This window comes from Pleurodeles waltl, chromosome 1_2 (assembly GCF_031143425.1).
Source record: "Pleurodeles waltl isolate 20211129_DDA chromosome 1_2, aPleWal1.hap1.20221129, whole genome shotgun sequence".
Classification (NCBI taxonomy): domain Eukaryota; kingdom Metazoa; phylum Chordata; class Amphibia; order Caudata; family Salamandridae; genus Pleurodeles; species Pleurodeles waltl.
Genome location: NC_090437.1, coordinates 1,024,377,309 through 1,024,400,868, shown reverse-complemented (window position 1 = coordinate 1,024,400,868; position 23,560 = coordinate 1,024,377,309). Strand labels below are relative to the sequence as shown.

Sequence of the window (23,560 nt, the reverse complement as noted above, 5' to 3'; positions counted from 1 at the left end):
TGTAATTGTAACTCTACCTACAGTGGTATTATTGCATTACAGTTCCTTCAATCGCATTATAACTACCTCAGATATACAAAACTGACTCATTCCGGTGTCAGTTTTGTATAAGGTGCCAAGATCAAAAGAGCAAGAAGCAGTGGCCGGTCCTTCACCTTCCTGGCTCCCAGACTCTGGAACACCCTCCCCGTCTCCATCAGAAATCAGCAGTATGAACCTGTTTGTAGAAACTTCTTAAAACACCTCTGTTTGAATCCCGAGTTTGTTTGGAGTCCATACTGGCAGTTTGGAGTGGTTGTCAACAAGGGATGGAAGGCCTGGTAGGTTAACCATGCGCTATAGAAAACCAGTTTGAATTGAAAAGAATTGAATTTCCAAACCTGTGTTGCTGAGTCATGGCTTGAAGTCAAACCTACAAACGCATTTTCTTCTCACATCTGCTCTTCACATCACTTCATGTCATGCTTCTTCACAGCAGTGCTGCGCCCCGGGAAGCGGCCAGCAGCACACCTCTATTATGTTAACTGGACACCGAGAAGGAAGCTGAAAACCAGTTATATAGTTCTCTCATCATTACATAATATGCCATGGTGGTCCCTTGCACAAACAAAGCTTTTGCAACCCTGGGATTGGTTCATTGCAAGAGAGAAATTAAGGGCAATGTGACCCACACAAGACTTTGCTTCTCATGGGTAATGCTTCCCCCCCACACACACAGCAATGGGAATAAATAGCATATTACATTCTGCACAACTGCGCACACAGTGTTTATGCCATGTCAATGAAAATAATTGTGGCCCGTTAACATAATATTAAGAGCAAAATAATAGTTATTGCTATTGTGAAATATTTGAATTCAATGGTATATGCACAGTACAGTGAAACTGACATGAGAAAAACACACAGACCCTGGGCCAGTGCTTAGTTTGTGCTTGGTGTGTCCGGTGTGGAGCACCAGCACTTACTTCTGAGGACTGGCGCTTAATTTTCTGTCTCAAGCATTTACTGCGAGCAAAAGACACTTGGGAAAGACAGAGGAAGAGAAAAACGAAAAAGCATCAGAAAGGGGAAAAGCAGGAAGCTGACAGAGTGAGCTGAAGGGAGTATATATATATATAAATGGACCGAAGATGCCCGAGGTGGCATCGTGATCAAGACCTTGGTGGTTGAAACGTGTTGGTGGTGGTTGGGTTACTCATCCCTGTTAGAAGAATACATTTTCAAACACAAGGATTCCTGTGTGTGCCGTTTTTTACCTTGTGTCATTTTTTGGAGATATATATATATATATCTCTCTCTCTATATATATATAGAGAGAGAGACAAAGAGAGAGAGAGAGAGAGAGAAAGAGAGAGCGAGAGGGAGGTTAAAGTGATGTGTGTGTGATGTTATAGTTAGGTGTTGAGACAAGAACTAACAGTAAAAAAACACAAATCACTGAATTATGCCAGTTATAATATAATCAATTAACTGTAACACTGTTATCACCTCACATATTACCTTGGGGACTGTGGTACTCACTAGTAATTTGAACAATATTTTTCAATAAATCTAACAAATCGCCAACAATGGTGTAATTAAATATGCGATGAGTGACGTAACATGCGAGGTCATAAGCAGTGCAAGTTGTAGTTAATTGATTAAACTATAACTGGTGTATTTTAGTAGTTCTTGTCTCATTTTAACACCTAACTACAATGTCACTCTAATCTTTGTTTTCTTAACTGAATTTCTTTTTTAATCATATGCTAAATGGGCCAAGTGCCCAACCCTCTGCAAATGCTCAACACCCAGTGCACAAATGTTGGCCGTGCACAGTTGGGGTAGGCCATAGCATCTGGGATCATGACAAGGCACTATGTTAAGCCCTCCTTTAGCACCCAACCCCGGCCTTTGTCTGTGTGCTGTGGGGATTGACCACTGGGCCTGCACTCAATACTTCGTGGACGTCCCTCTGCGGGGGTCCAAACATCACTGCCCACGAAGTGCATAGCAAGCGTTGCCCTCATTTTGTTTATTTTTAAAGGAAATTATTTCAGTTTTACAGCCTTAATTCCATCAAGATGGTATTCAGGCGTGACACACATTTATCATAAATACAGAATGTTAGTGCTCTAGCTGTGTTTTAGAACACTGTGGTGAGCTGCAGTAGAACAATGGGCAATTAACTGACAGGCTGCTGCTGATGTTGGAAGTACATGTTTCGCTCAGCATACAAGACTTTTTTCTGCCATTGATGAAGAAGATATTTGAGAATTTACAGGAAATGTATCCTCATAGTACCTAGAGCACTAACCATAATGTCTATGACAAAAAGAAACCTCCCATTTGGTTTATTTATTCTATAGGAAATGCTTTCAGTTTTACAGCATCAATTCCATCAAGATGGCATTGAAATGTGCCACACTTTTGTCATAAATATATAATGTTAGAGCTCTAGTTGTTCATTAAAACACGATAGTAAATGTGTAGTAGAACACTGGAGAACCAACGGGCAGACTTCTGCTGTTGTTAACAGTACTTGTTTTACTCAGAATATCAATCTAAGTTTTCATATGCCTGAGGAAGGCAGTGTGAACTTATAGAAAATGTGTTTTCATTTTAGCTTGGAGCACCTTTCATAACCTCTATTAGAAAATCATGAGAGAAAACAGGTTTCTCTCAAACATGGTTCATCAAATCCCACCAGAGGATCAGAATTCTTGTGAGGACGAAATCACCTTTCCTACAATTAGTATAATACTATTTGATTGTGACTAAAATCTGTTACCACCCTTGATATGTGTTCCTTTTTGTGAGGCTCACAAACAGACTTGCACTATAATGCATTTCAATTGAAACCATGTGCCTAAGTCCATCAATGGCTGCCACAATACGTTGCCCATGTTGGGGCCAGCCAACCAAGGGGGAGGGTCCCTCTGGGACCCCCCACATATCCCAGGGGGTTCACAGTGTGCTCATCCTCCTCACTTGTATGTTTTGTAATTCGTTTTCAGAGCACTGGGACCATATTCATGGGGCCTGTAATGGCTACCACAAAATAGCATTCATAATGTGGCCAACCAATCAGGACTGAGCAATCCCCTTTCAATGGGCCAATCAGAGGATATCTGGACACAAATAGTCCAGATATCACTAACAATTTCTAGTGGTTAACTCCTTCACCCCACTGAGCATCTTTTAAAATGCTAATTTCTCAAAAATTACTGAACAGGTTTACACCAAATAACAAAAGGCACGACTTCTGAGTAAAGTTCTAACTTGCTGCCAAATTTTGGGTAGTTCCATTCAGCTGTTTTTTCAGTATCAGATAGCAAACGTTGCTACGGGAATTACAATGAGAATTCAATGTTTAACGAAGGACCACCCTTGTCCCCTTTTTTCTTAGCCCCTGCTTGACTGCTCAGCTTGAAATTTTCCATAAAGGAGCCAAAATGGATACACTTTTTTTGTAAAGTTTCTCCATTAATTTGTTGTATAAATTACAATATAATTGCATTACTTTTAAATAACTCTATGCAGCACTTTTTATTATTATAACATAGCAAAAATATAATAACATGAGTAGAACCAACATATGGTGAAACAATTTAGGAGCACTGAGCATAGCATTTGCCCATGTGACTATAAGAAGCTTTCTGTGTAACAATATCAAAGTGCTGTAAAAGAGCATTTACAATAATAGGCATTCAAGACAAGGGGGGCATTGACAGGAAAAGATTTGCACAAGGTGCACTTCTTGAAATGAGAGAGGCACAACATTTTGGATCGCAGGTTTTGTAAGCCTCCAGACATGGATAACATTTAAAAAGGTAGCTTGTGTGGAAGTGTGTGACTCAGGAGTGAAACAAGCAGGTACCACAGTGCATCTAGCATCAATGGATACTCATTTAAGAAAAACAAGAGATTATTTTAATGTTTTTTGTGGTGGTAAGAAAGTTTGTTTTTGGGAGGTTGGTGAAGAGGGCCAAACCGTAATCCAGTCAAAAAGTTACCATAACTGCTACTACTAATTTCAAGGGTCATCAGAAAGTATGTGTTTGAAGTGTTTGAACCTTAACAGTTAAAATCTTGCCGATTTAGCCACGACTTGCTTATGTGCTTGACATGAAGATACAGTTGTTCATTTGAAAAAAAAATCTAAAAGTGTGGGTGTGAACCCTAGTACATACTCCAAGTTTAAATACCACAAAGTAAAACAGTTGTATAAAATAATAGCACTGTTGTCTTTATGGGCACCAAGATTATTATGTCTTTTGCTGGCTTCTTTTCCATCATTACTGAACATTAATTATTCTTCCCTTTTTGCAAGACCGAGCTGAACTGGAAACCAAAATTAGACCTGGCACAAATGTTCAACCCAGTCCCACCCTGCAGAAGTTCATAACTAGAATGGGGTAATGGGAGAATGGTTGGGTCACAGCTGCCCATCCTGCTCAGAAAGCAGCCTCTCTCGCATGCAGCCTACAAGAGAAATGCATTTTTCTTCCACCTACTACAGCATACAGCATGGTACGGTCAGCCCACTTCGGCCATTGACTAACTTTACTGCGGGTGATAAAATTTGGTTAATTACCTGTAACTATAGTTCTCCAGTATTGGTATCTTTCATAGATTCACATGCTTGAATCATCCCCATCGTTGAGGTGAGAGTCTCATGGTATCCTTAAATATACATAGCAGTAAGTGTATTACACTAGGCCTCAGTGGCCTATACAGGCACTGTTATAGCCTATCCATGTTCTTTTATAAAAAAAAAGAGCCAAATCTGAACTGCAACCAATCAGGAGACAGCACCCTCTAGAACACTCCCAACAGAGGCTGTTTCCCTCAGATTTTCTAGAACGAGTGTGAAGTACATAGTCTTACAATTAAGGGGAGCCTCTGCGGGGAGGAGGGTGGGTCGCATGTGAATCTATGACAGATACCAATACTGGAGAACTATAGTTGCAGGTAAGCAACCAATTTTCTTCTCCAACATTGGATCTTTCATAGATTCACATGCTTGAATTATAGTAGCGAGCAGTAATATAGTTTATTCTAGCCATAACATCCATAACAATAGGAATGATGCTACATTCAGCTAATATCAGAAAACAATAGAAATATGCATTGAGAATGATAATAATAATAACCATCAGAATAATAGCAGTAATAAGAATAATAGCAATAATAACAATGATAACATTAGGCAAGTATTTATCACATACCTATTAAGTGACAGGTGGGATAACCAGAGAGGCTCACCTTAATGGAATAGATGTCTTAGCACTGCTTGCCCAACGGCTTTATCCGTTTTGTTTGTCTCATCCAGGCAGTAAAGCTTTGTAAATGTATGCTGGCTGGACCATGTCGCTGCCCTGTAAATATGTTGCAGGGGTACTCCAGCGAAGAGAGCTGCTGATGTGGCTACCGCTCTGGTAGAGTGGGCTTTAACCTTACTGCGCAGCGGCTTCCCTGCCTGGGCATGACAAAATTGTATAGCTAATCTGATCCACCTGGCAGTGGTCTGCTTAGATATCGCAGAGCCTTTTCTTGTATCTCCATATGCTACGAATAGCTGGCCCGATCTTGGAATGCTATGTGTTTTTTGAAGAAAAAACTTGAAACATCTCCTTCTATATAGTGAATGCAGCGCTTTCTCTGCAGCCGTTTGTGGGTTAGGAAAAAAACGTTCTTAAAACCAATGGCTCATTTAGAAGGAAGTTTGATGGTACTTGTGGTATATACTTAGGGTTTGTTCGAAGTATAACACCAGCTGGAGTGAACTGAAGAAAAGGTTCCTTGACGGTGAAGGCTTGTATGTCACTCACCCTTTTTGCTGATCTGAGAGATAGTAAAAGCGATGTCTTCCAAGAGATGAATTTTAAATCTGACCTGTGGATTGGCTCAAAAGGAGGCTTCATGAGTTGTCCTAACACTATGTTCAATAACCAAAACGGTGGAGGTTTACGCACCGGTGGAAATACTCTAAGAAGGCCTTTGAGGAATTGTTTTACAATCCTGGCAGAATATAGCAAGGAGGTCTGCTGAGAGTGCTGGAATGTTGAAATTGCCGCCACATGTACCCTTATCGAGGAATAAGAAAGTCCAGATTTTGCTATATGTAATAAATAAGGAAGTATTTGTTACGGAGGTAACGTCATAGGATGGACTCCTTCAGTAACACACCACAAGCAGAAACGCTTCCATTTAAGCATATAGGTCTTATTGGTAGTATCCGTTCTGTCTTTGGCTAATATTTCTTTACATTCCGATTAAATGTTCAAGGGGGAGTACTCATTGAATTCAAGAGCCAGGCCGATAAATGTAGAGAGGAAGTATTTGGATGCTTGACCTGGCCCTGGTGCATGGTTAGTAGGGCTGATGTCTGAGTTGAACATGTGGTTGCTCTGGATACAGAAGGAGTTCTGTGAACCAGATCTGTCTGGGCAACTTGGGTGCCAGTAGGAAGAGATGACATCGCTCCGCTTTCATTTTGCTGATCACTCTGGAATTCAGCGGAATCAGGGGAAAAGCTCAGGCATAGATTCCTGACCATCTCATCAAAAAAGCATTTCCCCACGGCCCTTTTTGGAGATGCCAGCTTGCGTAAAATGGGTATTTCTTGTTCTCTTATGTGGCAAAAAGGTCCAGATTCGGCTTGCCTCACTTTTGGAACAGCTGGTTGAGGACCTTTTGGTTGAGTTCCCACTCGTGATACAGGATGATTGCCCTGCTCAAAGAGTCCGCCAGGAGGTTGGCTTGCCCTGGCACATGTTCTGCTTTCAGAGAAATGTGATTGTCTATGGCCGCCTTCATATGCTCTGAGCTTATCGTGAAAGCTGCAAGGACTTTGTGCCACCCTGTTTATTCAGGTAGAACATACTAGTGGTATTGTCCGTTCTGATGGGAATTTTTTTTAGAAATGAAAGGCCCTTGGATATCTTTGACTGCTTTTTCCACCAAGACGTGGCAGTTTTCATTCCTGATGTGATCTGAAGTTGATCGCCGAAGGAGCTATTTACTTGGAGCCCCTGAGTGTCTAGTTGCTCCTGTAGAGGTCGCATATGCAGTCGGCAATTTGGAATCATCCCATGAATGATTTGTAATTCCAAACTGAAACTAACTTTTTTGCTGATAGCTTTTAAGTCATTTTGGACATCTTTTGCTGTCTCTCTTGGGATGGAAAGGCCTTGCTTTGGATAGAATCCAGTATCGCTCCTAAGAAATTCAGCTGCTTTGTGGGATGGAAATGTGATTTGCGATAGTTGATGATAAGGCCTAGAGTTTTTAACAACTGGGGCCAAGTGGATGTGTGTTGTACCACTTGATTTCTTGTGGATGCCTTTATGAGCCAGTCAACCAAATATGGAAAGATTTGTCTTTCTAGTTGTCGTAAATGAGACGCTACTGGGGCCAGCACTTTGGTTAAAATTTTGGGGTCCAACTTTAATCTGAATGGGAGGACTCGAAACTGTAGATGCATACCAGCTACCCTGAACCTGAGCAATTTCCAATGGTTTTGATGTATTGGGATATGGAAATATGCATCTCGGAGGTCTAGAGATGTCATGTGATCCCCAGGCGTTTAAGAGGCGTACAATATCCTGAAGCGTTACCATACAAAAAGTTAGTTTTTTCAGGAACTTGTTTAAGACCCTCAAATCCAGTATGGGACACCAATCCCCCGAAGACTAGAAAAAAGCGGGAATAGAACCCCTGGTCCTTCTGCAGCGTTGGAACGACTTCTATTGCTCCTTTGCGTAACATTGAATGTATTTCCATGAGGAGCTGTTTTAAGCGTTGAGGCGGTGGTCCTGATGGAGAGGTATTTGGAGGCTTCTGGGTGAATTCTAGCGTATGTCCCTTGGATACTATATCTAGTACCCACTTGTCTGATGTTATACTTGACCACTGAAGGATGTGGTAAGTGATGCAGTATTTAATCTTTGAAATATAGATGGGGTTGGTAGCTGGTATGAAAGCGTGGTCATTGTTTTCTGGCTGTGTCTCTGCCCCGGGTTGCGGTTCTTCCTCTTGTGGGGTGCCTGTAGGAAGCTGTAGGTGGTAATCTGTATTGCTACTGTTGTTGTCTATACTGCTGACGAAAACCTGTTTGAGCAGTTTGATATTGTTGTCTGTATGATTGGAAACCACCATGAGTAACTTCCCCTGCTTCTAGCCCCTTGAAATGGCTGTCTTCTGTACTGCAGTGTACCTAGAGATCTGGCCGTGTCTGTATCCACCTTGATAGATTGTAACATTTCATCCACATGCTTGCCGAAGAGGCAGTCCCCATTATATGCCATATCAAGTATCTTGCTCTGTACCTCTGGCCCAAAAGAGCTAGATGTCAGCCAGCCCTATCTGCGCAATACTGCTGCCCCCCCAGTTGTCTAATTCCCGTCAGCGAGATGTTGATCACACGATCACTTCGGCTGCGATCTGTTCTCCCACTCGCAACACCTTTTTTGCCTCCAGTTTAGCATCCTTTGGCAAGAGGTCAATGTATGAGGATATGTCTGACCACATTTGTCGATCATATCTGCCAAGAATGGCTAACGAGTTGATAGCTTTGACTGTTATTGCTGCAACTGAAGAGAATTTTTTTCCTATGTTATCCAGGCGGCGTCCTTCTCTATCTGACAGGGAGGATTATTGGTCTTGAAGGGTTCTTTGAGCTGCGTTGCGCCGCCTGAGATACCACGGAATCCGTCTTCGGTTGCCCAATTAAACAAACTGGGGAATCTTCCAGGGCTTTATATTTTTTCTCTAAATGTGGAATTTGAGAAGATATTGTAGCTGGGCTTTTCTTTGCTTTCAATCATTCTTGCCATATAAAGTCAACAATAGGTATGTCTCTAACTGATTTTTTAGATGGTTCCTTAAAGTCATATAGGAAACAATCTGTTTCTCAAGAGAGAATGGGCAGCTCGAACTGTTTAGCCGCTCTGTCCATTAAATTATGGAACCACCCTATATTCTACAGGAGGGAATCCACTGGTCCTGCAAACAGTGGTGATGGTGTAGGAATAAGGTATTCGTCTCACTCACTAGGAGTGGTTTCAGGTATTTCTCCCTCTTCCCTTTCTTCATCTGTGGACTGAGGGTCATCCTGAGGTGGTTATCCAAAAGGGATTTTCGTATCCGGTCTTAGTGGTGTCCCTGGATGGCTAGGGATAGGGGTCTGCAGTCCTTCTTGCAGGTCATACTGCAGTGTGGTCGGAGTTGCTGGTACTGAAGTAGTAGTTGTAGGAAATTGGCTCTGTATATACTATTTCAAAGTAAGAAATAGTGTGCACAGAGTCCAAGGGTTCCCCTTAGAGGTTGATAGTGGCAAAATTAGATAATACTAGTGCTCTATTTTGTGGTAGTGTGTTCGAGCAGTAGGCTTATCAAAGGGTAGTGTTAAGCATTTGTTGTACACACACAGGCAATAAATGAGTAACACACACTCAAAGACTTAACTCCAGGCCAATAGGTTTTTATATAGAAAAATATATTTTCTTAATTTATTTTTAGAACCACAAGATTCAAATTTGAGGTAAGTACATAAAATGCAAGGTACTTCACGCAGGTAAGTATAGAACTTTGATTTAAAACAGTAGTACATACAGTTGGGTTAAAATGGCAAATAGCTATTTTAAAAGTGGACACTGCAAAAATCAACAGTTCCTGGGGAGGTAAGTATTGGTTAGTTTTTCGGGTGAGTAAAACACTTACACAGTCAGTCTCCTGGGCATAGGCAACCTACTACTGGGGGTTCAAGGCAACCCCAAAGCCACCGCACCAGCAACACAGGGCCGGTAAGGTGCAGAGGTCAAAGGAGGGCCCAAAACACATAGGCACCTACTGAGAACAGGGGTGCTCTGGTTCCAGTCTGCTAGCAGGTAAGTACCTGCGTCCTCGGGAAGCAGACCAGGGGGGTTTTGTAGAGCACAAGGGAGGACACACACAAGCACACAAAATACACCCTCAGCGGCACAGTGGCGGCCAGGTGCAGTGTGCAAAGTAGGTGTCGGGTTTGCTGTAAAAATCAATGGAGGGACCCAGGAGTCACTCTGGCGATGCAGGCAGGGCACAGGGGGGGCTTCTCGGGCTGGCCACCGACTGGGCTAGGATGAGGGGCACCTGCTGGTCACTCCTGTGGTTCCTCTCGTTCCTGGGGGCTGCGGGTGCAGTGCTTGGTCCAGGCATCAGGTTCCTTTGTTACCAGGCAGTCGCAGTCAGGGGGAGCCTCTGAATCCTCTATGCAGGCGTCGCTGTGGGGTGCAGGGAGGTCAAATCAGGGTGTCCATGTCGTTGGAGTCACCTGGGAGTCCTCTCTGCAGTGTTTGTTGTCCTGGACTCGAGCCAGGGGCGTCAGGTGCAGAGTGTGAAAGCTCACGCTTCTGGCGGGAAGTGAGAGTCTCTTTAACGTTGCTTCTTTGTTGCAATTTTGTTGCTGTTTCTGGACAGAGCTGCTGTCTTCGGGAGGTTCTTGGTCCTTTAGGTGCAGGTCAGTCCTCTTGGTCCTCAGAGGTCGCTGGTCCCGCTGGGTGCGTCACTGTGCAGGTTCTTTTGAGTCTAGAGACAGGCCGGTAGGGCTGGGGCCAAGTCAATTGTCGTCTCCGTCGTCTCTGCAGGGCATTCAGGTCAGCAGTCCTTATTCTTGCTGTAGGTTGCATGAATCTGATTTCCTGGGTTCAGGACCGCCCCTAAATACTAAATTTAGGGGTGTGTTTAGGTCAGGGGGGCAGTAGCCAATGGCTACTGTTCTTGAGGGTGGCTACACCCTCCTTGTGCCTCCTCCCTGAGGGGAGGGAGGCACATCCCTGTTCCTATAGGGGGGGAATTCTCCAAAGCCAAGATGGAGGATTTCTAAAGGCAGGGGTCACCTCTGCTCAGGGCACCTTAGGGGATGTCCTGACTGGTAGGTGACTCCTCCTTGTTTTTCTCATTATCTCCTCCGGACTTGCCGCCAAAAGTGGGGGCTGTGTTTGGAGGGGTGGGCATCTCCACTAGCTGGGATGCCTTGGGGGGGCTGTAACAACAGGCATGAACTTTTGAGGCTCACCGCCAGATGTTACAGTTCCTGCAGGGAATGGTGTGAAGCACCGCCAGCCAGTGCAGGCTTTATTCCTGGTCACAGAGTTACAAAAGGCACTCACCCCATGTGGCCCGAAACTCGTCGGGTTGTGGCAGGCTGGCAGAAACTGGTCAGCCTAGCACTAGGAGTCAGACTGGTATTCAGGGGGCATCTCTAAGATGCTCTCTGTGTGTATCTTGCAATAAATCCCACACTGGCATCAGTGTGCATTTATTGTGCTGAGATGTTTGGTACCAAACTTCCTATATTTCAGTGTAGCCTTTATGGAACAGTGGAGTTCATAATTGACAGACTCCCAGACCATATACTCTTTATGACCACCCTGCACTTATAATGTCTAAGGTTTGGCTTAGACACTGTAGGGGCATAGTGCTCATGCAACTATGCCCTCACTTGTGGTATAGTGCAACCTGCCTTAGGGCTGTAAGGCCTGCTAGAGGGGTGACTTACCTATGCCACAGGCAGTGGGTTGAGGGCATGGCACGCTAAGGGGAGGGCCATGTCCACTTAGTCATTTTCTCCCCACCAGTACACACAAGCTGAAAGGCAGTGTGTATGTGCTGAGTGAGGGGTCCCAAGGGTGGCATAATGCATGCTGCAGCGCTTTGAGACCTTCCCTGGCCACAGGGCCCTTGGTACCAGGGGTACCATCTACAAGGGACTTATCTGTGTGCCAGGGCTGTGCCAATTGGGGAACAAAGGTACAGTTTAGGGAAAGAACACTGGTGCTGGGGCCTGGTTAGCTGGGTCCCAGCACACTTTCAATCATAACTGGCATCAACAAAATGCAAAAGGTTAGGGGGTAATCATGCCAAGGGAGGCATTTCCCTACAGTAGTCATGCAACATGTTTTGGAGATCTCTCACCAATGACTTTTGCATAGGGAAAGAGGTGTCTCGGTCACCATCTGTGGAATACGACGGATCTGGTTGGACTTTTGCTGAGTAATAGGTATTTTGATATTGATCATCCTCATCGTCATCCAGGTCTTGACATTTGACGTTGAGGTGTTTCGGAATGTTGGCCACTCCAGACATTCCTTCGTCTTGAGAATATCTGTCATCGCCGTCATCCAATAGGTGTTGAGGAGGATACGGTAATACTTTACTTGGGGAGGTATGCATTGGTAGAATTGTAGATACTTTTTTCCTTACAGTTATCAATGATAGTGGGAGGAATTTTTATGTTCCTGTGGTGGCCGTCGTCGGGCCGGTTGTCAATGATTCTCTTGTCACTGTGTACATCTTGGACGATTGTGTCGTCGACGAGTCTGTCATTGATGGACATGTCATTGACGGTTGTGTCGTGGACGGTTGCATCGTCGACGGGTCCCTCGTCGACAGGTCTCTCGTCTGCAGGTCTCTCATCGACGGGTCAGTCGTCAATAGGTCCTTCTGAACTGTCTTTGATCTGTGTCTCATCGCGGGTCTAATGTCGATGCACTTTTAGTAGGCCTGTCCCTCATCAACGATTTTCTTGTCAACGCGTGCGTAGCTGCTGGGTTAATAGCCGTCAATGGTGTACGTTTGTAGATTTTAGCTGTTATGATCATTGCCAACGATAGTAGTGACGACGTGACTATCATAGGGGACACTGCTGTGATCGTCGTCATCATTATTGTAGATGTGGTCGTCGATAGTTTTGTCGTTGACTATCCTTTTTTGTCAGAGTCTGTAGGGTATTTTTTGAGTTTTTTCATCAGTGACAAAGACAGAGAAGCACTTTTTGGAGGAGATTTTTTTCCCCCAATGGTGTTGTAGGTTCTAAGTAAACCTTTTTTAAGGCTTTTACTGGGTTTCTGAAGATGAGGAGGCATAGCTTTCCAGGCATTTTTGTTATTCTAAAGAAAGGTGTTTAGATTTTTTTAAACTTTCTTTATTTATTTTAAGGCCTTTTAAGGGTTTGAGTAGCCTGTGAGGAGGCCTCACTTTCCTCAGAAGAAAGGCATTCCATAGCTTTCTGCTTTTATAGCCATAACAAAAGTCTACTCTCTCTGTCTTTTCAGGGTTTTATGACTAAAGGTGTGACAAATTTTGCAATCTCTCACCTTATGGTCTGGATGTAGGCAGTATATATACACTTCTTGTGGGGTTCATCAATATAAAGTCTTTGCTTAGTTTTGCTGGGACATCCTGTCCACTGGAAATCCAAGATATCAGAGAGAAATTTTCCTGTCATAGTAGCTGTACAGAACAGAAGCGGAGCAGTGCTCAGGGAGACTCCCTTCATGGACGTGCTGAGGGAAACAGCCTCTGTTGGGAGTGTTCTAGAGGCTGCTGTCTCCTGATTGGTTGTAGTTCAGATTTGTTTTTTTTTTATAAAAGAACATGGGTAGGCTATAACAGCGCCTGTACAGGCCATTGAGGCCTAGTGTAATACACTTACTGTTATGTATATTTAAGGATACCGTGAGACTCCAACCTCGACGACTGGGATGATTCAAGCATGTGAATCTATGAAAGATCTAATACTGGAGAAGCTGTCTTCTCTTTCATGTAGAACACATCCACATAGTTGCCTTCAGTACCAGGGACTGCTATGGGGTGCTTTCTGAGGCCAAAAGAATTATTCTGATTTTAGCCAAAGTTTATTTTTACATTGGGAGGGTCTGGCATCTCCTCAAAAATAAAGTTTTATAAAAAGCATTACAGAACAAGTATTGACAAAGCCAAGGGCTCACAGGCTAATACATACCTATTGATTTTACCAATGTTTATTTGTTACTAGCTTTTCTCTTCTGATATCCTTCAGCCACCACTTTGCTTGAGTTCTCATCAGGTAGAAGTGGTACTGGGTGTTAATCATGCTGTGTGAGAGTTAGTCTTTGTATTATTGGAATAATGCTGCTAGTTTTTGGTCTTAGATTAGGGACTTGCTGAAAGGGCTGCTTGAGACATGGCTTAGGATATTTCCTCAGTCAAGCAGACTCTATAGCCTGGCCATTTTAGGATTAAACCGTATAATTTTACACATGAAATCCCAACAACTGACCACTGAGAGTTAAATGAAGCTGTCAGGTGTCGTGAGCGTTATATATCCTAACAACAACATCGAGTTTGCATAGCCCATACAGCACCTGGTTGCAGCTTTGAAGTGCCATACAGAGCAGATATTTCAGTGTTGCTCATTTTGTCAACTACAGATGAATGAAAGACTAAGTTGGCCTCATCCAAACTAGAGCCTGCTACCTGAACTCAGAAAGCAGCAGCTTGCACTCTGGTCTGGTTCGTGAACACCTCCCTCCTCAGGTCTTGTGATGCCCACAGAAGACATGAGTATGAGAGGCGGGAGGGGGCACCTGCATGCATGAATGGTTGCTGTCAGTATATATTCCATTGGAAAACACAGGGAATCGAGCATGGGGCACCCACTCCAAGGGTGGGTTAGGCACTCAGAGAGTTCAGCAGCATAGCCAGTGTGTCTTGGGCCCACGTCAGGCAGGGAGATGGCATCCCTGACTGCTCTCTCAATTGTAAAATGCAGCAATTAATCTTCGCTATGTTTTAAAGGGATACCATAAGCTTGGCACACAGCAGGATCAGTCTCCTAATGTTTAAATGATGTGCACACTTGAAAGCGCATGTTTAAGATGCATTGTAGGTGGCGTATCTTCCTGCAGCTTACATTCTCAGTTTATCATCATTTGGTAAAGGTTTTGCAGTTGTCGCTGCTGGCTGGGGAGGGTGGGGGGGAGTTGGGCTACACTCCTCTGCCCTCATGTAGGAGCTTCCCCTGATTAATATAATCTATCACAAAGTAACTGGAGAAAACGCATGTCATTTGTTGTTGAGTGAACATGACTAATCACAATAATTAACAATAACCACTAACCTTAGGTTCTGGAGAAGCGTGCTACTCGCCATACATCACTTCAACACCTCGTATGGGGTAGTGAGCACTATATAAATACAATTACAACATCTGTATTTCCAGTTTGGCGTCAATTTGCCATCAACAAATACTCACGTCATGTCAATGTTATTTTCTCCACAGCACATCAAATTGATAAAATCAACATCAAAGGTTACTACGCGTTCAGATTGAAAGACACCTACAAGAAAGCGCCGTTTGGGTTTTTTAATGCTGAGCTGCAACCCAAGACCTCTGTAGAAGTTTACAAAACGTTAATCTACAACAACGGTTTCCCCTCGGAGGCCACGGAGGACCCGTGCAGACCCGCGGGCGAAGAGACTCCGTGCCGCATCTGCCTGTTCTTCCGACAGAAGACGCCCCTGGTATTCTTCGGTTTCTGCCTTTTTGTCGTGTTTGCCCTGCTCTTGACAGTTGTCGCTATTCGTAAGCACAGGCGGAAACGGAGAAAACTCTACCAAGAAAAACGTTTTTCGGCAAACTATATCTTCTTCAGAAAGTCCTAGTGCGCGCTGCTGAGATTGGCGCGGCACAGGGTTAAATTCTCTCAGTCGGGACTTCGAAAATGAGGACACTAAATTCACTCCAGGCGAGCACGCCGGCCGTTGGAAGACGCAGCATGCGTAAGCACGTGCGAAGGGACAGCCGTTGTGGTGTGGACAGTGCGCGAGTAATGTGCATTTTGATTTATTTATGTCAACATTTGTGACGTGAATCTACTCATGAACGGAACTATATTGGTTGAAAAATATTAACGTGTCTGAATAGTGAAGGGCGAGGAATTACTCCAATCACGAATCATAAAATGTTTTAAATTTAAATGGGATGATGAGATGTTCTGTCAGGTGGTTCTAAACAGGTAATTGCTCCAAGGACTAGTGTTTGGTGTCACAACCCTTAGTGTATGAAACCCTGCACTGCCTTTAAAAGTAAGGGTGGAAAGAATGAAGCCGGACAAATGTAATTGGGATCTAGTCAATAATAGAGGAGGACAACTTTTTCTATGAGAGATCTTCTCCAAGCTGCCTTGCTGCTCTAGGTTTTCTGAATTATTATTAGGAGTGCGCAAAGTATTTAATTTTGCAACCGTCGTGGAGTTCTATAGACATTTCTCAACTTTACTAGGATTGCAACACTTCCAACTTTGTATGGATGTGTGTGAAATCATGACTTTTGCAACAATTTACGTCTGTGCTTGTGCATAGAAATGTTCTACAAAAGGTAAACAAAAAAATTCTGTATGTGTTCTTCAAACTGGCTGAAATTTGATCAGAATGGAAGTTATCTTACAGTGTAGTGAAATGTATATTGCAAAGTGCAGAAAACCCATGCAACAGACAAAAATCAGAATTTCACAAAACATTGTCAGCAGAAAAAACTGCACGCACCTAAACAGATTTCACTTCGGAAGTTGAAGACTCACTTATTTAGTAAAGACTTACCTTTCACAGAATTGACGGAAAAGCATATTTTAAGTTGGGATTCAAAATCCCTCTCCATATTCCATTGTATACTTTGCCTATGGTGTTAAATGAAGGTTAGCAGGAGTGTCAGCAGCTAATTGCTATTAGTCCTATTGGTACCGCTGTATGGGGCTTTAAGTGGGCCAGGTCCCTCAGGGTTCTCAGACTTGGCAGTAATTATTACTGAACCTTGAAACTGGTCCCTGTCAGGCCCTATATTCATGTTCCTAGCTTTACAGAAAAAAGGTGACTTATTAACATGACTTTAACACCCATTGGGCCAGATGTACAAAGCTATTTTGCGGTCGGAAACTGCGAAATTTGCCTTTTGCGACCAAAAAATGGTGCATGTACTATCCCAACTTTGTGAGTCGGTATCCTATTACCGACTCACAAAATAGGGATTGCGGCTCCCAATTAGGAAGGGATGTCCCTTCCTAATTGCAACTCACACGCCCTTTAATGAGTGTTTTGCGACCGTGAAAGTGGTTGCAAAACAATCACAGTTACCACCAATTTCAAATTGGTGGTAACCCATTCCCAAACACAAAGGGATCTCGTTCCTTTTGTGAATGGGGGCGCCAACCGTTTTTCAGAGTAGGCAGTGGTCCGTTCGTAACTTATCATTTTTGCTTTTTAAATGCAGATCGTTTTCCTTTGAAGAAATCAAGCTGCATTTGAAAAAAAATACTTTATTGGCAAAGCAATCACAGACATGGTGGTCCACTGACCCTAGCAGGCCACCATCCCTGTGATTGTTGCCATTCACAAATGAGTATCAAATTGCAACCTGCCTCATGAATATTGATGAGGCATGTCCCTTGCAACCTATTTGTGAATCACAAACAATGTGGTTGACCCTGTTGTACATTTTGTTTTGGGTCATGCAATTTATGATTGACAAAAAATCGCAAAAATGTGAGTTGCAAAACAAAATTGTCATACATCTGGCCCATTGAGTTAATTTATGTCAGTGATTAAGTTTTTGTGCACATTTCACATATTTCACTTAATCTTTCATGCCATAAGAGTGTTTTTCCAGGATGTCCTGTGTCTCTATTCTTTTCACGCAACTTACTCTTGTAAAGTGCATAGTGTGAACTGAGTTCACTGTTGTGAGCTCGTGTTGTGGATACATGTTTATAATCATCCGTGACTGAGACATCAGCATTTGAGGATGAAGGTACTGCTATTTTTTAATAGTGCCTATCAGTGGGTCATAAAGGTGTTCAGAACACACACTCCTCCAGTCTTTGGCCTCTCTGCAGACCAAATAGAGCAGTAGCCTCTTGTGTCAATTGTAAGCATGATTCTGTGTAAAAGCATGCAAATCATGTACAACGCTGTAGACTGGGTGAAAGTAAAATGGTGAGGTGAAAGAGATGAAAGGAACTACATGCTAGAGAGGATGAAAAGAGGCTGCTGAAGTGGAAGGAGATGATGTGTGAGATATAGATATGTAGGATTTCAGAAAGATGTGGTGAGAAAAAAGTGTTTGAGTGAAACATTGCAGAGGAAAGTGGTGTGGAGGGAAAATGCAAGTGATTGAGACACTCCGAAGACCACCATCCCATCCACAGACTATTTGTCTCATATTTTCAGCATTGAAATATTTTCGATTCTAATTATTCACAACAAAATTATTGTTATTGCTCCTGCTAATAAACATTGGCAAAGCCAGGAGGGCTGCATTGTTTTAGGTGTATGTTTGGAGTGATATGTATGGATGCCTAAAGGGAAAGGTCACAGAAAGGCATCAAAGTACTTGTCAGGTGACATGCTATGGGACGTAAAGGATTTTAGTTTAACTTTTTTAAGTCACACCCTTAGTTATATAGGCCACACCTTCTGGAGAGGATTCCTAATTATGCTCCTCAGGCCATGTCCCTTTTAGAGACTCCCAACCCAATTGTTTTCATCCCACTTAAAGCTGTGCCTCTGACACTACTCCTGCTACTCTTAGCCTCTTAGCTTCAGGTGTCATGATGGCAGTGGCAGGAGAAGAAAGCAAGCAGGGCTTTTGAAGAGGTGTTTATTTTCTGGCATTTTCACTCCTTGCCCTTTTCTCAATGGCTCATAGGCAAATAAGAAGCTCATTGGAGGTTAAAGATAGGACAAGGGGTCAAACCTGTAATGTCACAGATGGTGAACTGGTGCGTGATATCACTTTCACTAACCCTGCCATTTTGGTGAATTGATGCCCATTTGTTACCACTATAATTGCACCAGTTTTACATCTCTGTAAACATCCAAGCTTTCTATAGGGCCTAGACAGCAGGCTGATTTATTTACCACCATTACAATCTAATTGCAGTTTATTCAAGGAATAGATAAGCTTCACCACTCAATACATTTTAGTACAAATACCTATCAAAAAAGCACTTATGGGGACCCTTGCAAAATGTGTTTAAAACGAGGGCAGGACCTGTGTATCTGGGGACAGCAAGAAATTAATATTATTTTAAGTATTGAGTTCCTAGAAGTCTAATTTAATTTCATATTGACGTGTCACATGTTTAATTTGCATATCTAGTTTTCAAGGCACTTTTATTATTTTACTTTTTTATCTTGAGTGTATCTTCGCATTTAGAAAAAAATGATGGAATTAATTTTGTGAAGGTTTTCAGGAACTGTGTAAGCTGATAGGAGCTTCTGATTATAATGAATAACTAGTGTTTTTATATATCCCTTGTTGCCACAATTTTTTCCTATCATAGTAATATAATTATTTTATTTCAACTGCCTCAGAAGGCTTAAATGCAGAGTCAACCTTGCCAGCGTTCAAACCTGTGAACTGCAGGTTACACTAACATCTTAGCAGTAAGCCTTTACTGAGCCTTCATTGAGAGGCATTGTCTGTACTACCTAAAAAAACACTCAATTCACAAATAAAGTTAGAAATGTTTTCCAGTAGAGTTACTCCTACATTTCTGATTTCCTTCTAAGTGGCGAGGAATTTCAGGAGCACTCCTGGGAAACTAGAACAGTTGTGTTTCCTAGGTGTACTTAGATATGTACACACTTACAATTTCAGAATATTAGTGATTGTGTATTTTCCAGTACATACATCTTAAGTATCAGTGCATTTGCACTTGCTAACTTTATTTGTTTCTCCACAGGAAAATATTTTGTCTGATCTATTTTTAGGTAATAATATCAGCAGAATAAATCTAACACCTTTAATTTCTTTTGCTCTTTTTTGCCTACGGGTCATGGTCTCCGAGTTTAACAATCAGCACAAAAGGAGACCCTTTTAGATTCTACAACTACTAAACTACCACATGACCACCTCTTTTGTTATGCTCTTGCTGTAGAACCTCAACCACAGCAAAGATCAACTAGTAACGGAGACCACCAAGCACAGCCAGATCTCAGTTGGTGATCCACAACTTAAATACTACAAATAAAGTAACGATAGACCCCATGGCTGCAGGGGAACTATTCGCCTGTCATTAATTTACTGTTATTTCCTGCACCTGCAAGCAGTATAATTACCCTTCCCCACAATTGTGGGTCGTAACCACTGGCAAAGGCTGACAAGGGTAGGGTAATTAATAACCTTCATTGCCCTATTCAACATAATGTTAATTAAGCAACGCTCCTTTGAATGCTGTAACAGCAGCTCTTTCAGCAGAAGCTTCTCACCTTTCTCTCTGTGCCAGTCCCTCCCCTTTCCTTGTCAGAGTGGAATTATAAACCCAAAAGCCAAGTACAGTACAAAACAATAAACAATTGTGTCCATTTGTTTACTTGCCCAACTTTTCTACGGTTGTCAGGGCTTGTATTTACCCCTTGACATGGAAGGGAAGAGGCCTGCACAGAAGACACCAGAACGGCTTCTATGAAGGAACTGTTCCAGGAGCCTTGACGGACATTTCAGTTGAGGTGAGTCGGGAATGGTGCGCTAAGCACTGGGTCATGGCAGCCCAAGGAGCCGGGAGCCAGCAGCCACAGAGTGCTCCCTTTGTGGGCCTGCACCGGCAGCAGAAGCTCACACGGGCAGCATTCTGGTTGACTTGCTACCTCTAAACATTTGAATCCAGGTGCTAATAGAACATGAACCTTCATTAATGAAGGGAGGTGCTGCAAAGATTTGAGGGGTCTGTATTGGCACATTCAAAGCACATTAAACACACCTTGTACAGCATAAGGCACTGACTTGTGATACAAAATCATATTAGTAAACTCATAAAACCAGTCTGGTGGCTTCAGGATAGCAGTTAGCTTTACAGAGTTACAGGGGTGCTCAAAGGCAGAGGAACCCTAGCCGAATGAGCCCCGAAAACTGAAATACCAATCCTTACACCCATTGGATCCATCTGAATCTAGTGAGCGAAGGTCAGAGGGACAGAGCAAACAGGCTTCTTAAAAGAAGTAAGAATTGGAGAGGTTTTAGAGGCTTTAGAGCGTCTGAGCATCGCATAACACTTGAGACCCTTATCAACACTATACAGAACATTTTGAAGAGTGGGCATGCGACATGGGAGAAGCAGACTTTGTAAAATGTAATACCCAAGTCAAGGTACCTGCAACATTGCAGCGAATCTACATCCACACCTAGAGACCTTTGGCAACTCCTCAAGCAATATCTGGTGGCAAGAGAGGATACGATTTTAACCCAGTGTGCATAGATGGGTGGTTTGTGCATGGATAACTTAATGCTTGGATGGCGGGGTAGAAAATTGTTGTTGTAAACATGTTGGTAGGATATGCTTCATGATTCTGTGGTAAACTTCCTCTATGTATAGTAATCTGGAAGGACTGCAGAGATCATTACCACAGTTATATGTGACCAGAGTAAAATAAAGCTTTAGACAGAACATTATGAGGGGAAACGTGTAGAAGAAAATATTTTAGTTGTATGATGTAATAAAAATTGAACCTCCTTCATGTGATAATACCCCACTGCCTACCTAAATCTTCTTCATCTCACATCTGACACTGAAAACAAATATTATACTTTTTTCAACATTTATTAGGCAACACTCCCGTTGCCCAAAGGCATATTGGTGCAGGTAGAGAGTTTGCCTGTTCTACAAGGGTGCTTCTTGCACAAAGAATGAACTTTTGAGCTTTCTTGAAAAGGGTACTAACAGTAGCAAGGATACAAAAGAGCAAACATTATGGATAGGACAATTCCTGCAAAATTGAAGGCAAGAGAGAGTGGGTCTGGTCCAATAGAGGCCCTTGTGGGTATCCCGCCACCTGGTTTAGGGCTGAAGCAAGATGCAATCGAGATCATTAAAAGGCAAGAAGGAGTCAGCAGAGCCAAATGAGAGTAGACATGTTACAGATCATAGATGATGCCCTCCTGACCACAGATGAAGATGACCCCGCCTCCTGAGATTGCTGTACCTTTCAGCTGCCTTCAAGACAGATGGCCATCCTACTCTTATAAGCTCCCTGGAGTTTCAAATGAGACTTTCCAGCAGTTTCTGCCACTGGTTCTCCTACCTTTCTAACCAACACCAGTTCATTCACATGGGCTCCTCCGGGTCCTCTTCCATCTCCCGCACGAGGGAAATTTATCAAGATTATGAGATTGGGACGGACAGGTCGTGACAGTGCTTGGGGATTGGTACAGAGATGGTATACTACAGGATTTCGTGGAACTTGTTGCAGAATATGACACAGCTGTCCACCACTTTCTGCATATGGGGCAGTGGCAGTGCACATACAGCAGATGTGGAGGGCAGATGGTCAGGAACCATTGGCATATAAAGGGCTGGAAATAATCTGTACTACCACTGGCCAATCCCATATGATTACCCTCCTGTACAGAGCACTGACAGCTCTGACTGAGTGCGCTCGCTAAGTAGCAGCACTGCTGGTCCCAGGACATGGCTCATGTCCCTACAGACAAGCATTGGCAAAACATAGTAATGTACATATCTTATGTATCCTGCAGTGCTCACTTAAGACTTATCCAAGTATACTACTGTATCCTGCAGTGCTCGCTTAAGACTTATCCAATTATACTACACCTAAATGCATCAATCTTATGTTCCCAGGAAAATTGACAGCATGCCCCCACTGCCATGTGCTTTGGGCAGACTTTTACCACATGGTATGGGACTGCATGATCCTCATCCTATACTGGGACTCAGTAATGTATATTAATGCTGCCAAAAGCCGCAACATAACCCGTTCACCAATGACTTGCTTACTGGGCCTCTACTCTAAAAGCAAGGCTAACGTGATTACGTCAAGATTCACCTACCTAGCCTTGGTGCTTGCACGCTTTAGATCACCTTGTTTTGGAAACCTCCTAGAGGACTTAAGATCCAGAGGTGGGGATAAGAAGTATCCAGATGGGCTACTTGGAAAAGCAGCCTCCTCAGAACAGAGCTCAGAAAGAGCAGTGCAGCCCTGACCACGCATTAGCCTGGGACATAAAACTCCAGGATTGGCTCTGTATGGATGACGTGGGTCTGGTGATCCTGGCATCAGAGGATGATCTGCTAGGTAGGACTAGCCGAGGATGTCGGGGTACTGTGATGCCGCGATCTCCAGCACCAGACACTGGGGAATCTTCCAGGCAGGAATACTATCTCCCCCATAGCCTCGCTGCTCTGCTACGTGCCACCATAACCGACACTGGACTCTCTGAAACAATCATCCACACCTAAGGACCTCACCCCACAGTTACCTTGTTCAGTTCCCTTCACCACTGGTTGATGATTACACTTCCTCTCAGCTCTTATCACAGTTTCCTAGCAGATATGACAGACCCAAAGGACATGTTTGATTATCCAACTTCATAAGAGCTCACATTTAGAGATTTTCATTGGATATATTTGCATACGGGTGTTTACCTGTCAGGATTATTATAATTGTTTAGAGTCCTGCATTGCAACCCTGATACCTTGAGTCTGCCTTGTTGTGATGTTAATAAAATGTTAAATGTTTTACAAAAAAAGGAATTAGTAATTCAAGCTAGCCACTGCGCATTGGAAAAGCAGCAGATGTCAAACTATTAGGCATGTATAGAGTCTTCTAACTTAGTGATGATTTTTCTATATGACCATTCTTCAGCAACATGTGTTTTATCAAACCAGTGCAAGGACTCTAGCCAAAATGAACCTTAATCCTATGACAGTTAAAGGAAACAATGCCTTCTTAAAATTCGCCCAGGTTAAATGTTGGAGGCGGGGTC

General features: G+C 43.1%; 1 protein-coding gene across 1 annotated transcript in view; it reads left to right on the top strand.

Annotated features, from left to right (window-relative positions):
* Positions 1-21,292, top strand: part of KLB (klotho beta) — a 156,392-nt gene extending 135,100 nt beyond the window's left edge. The window contains exon 5 of the mRNA XM_069202051.1: positions 15,065-21,292. Within this exon, the coding sequence (XP_069058152.1) occupies positions 15,065-15,447 (383 nt within the window). The 3' untranslated portion in view covers positions 15,448-21,292. The remainder of the gene's footprint in view (positions 1-15,064) is intronic.
* The last annotated feature ends 2,268 nt before the right edge of the window (positions 21,293-23,560 follow it).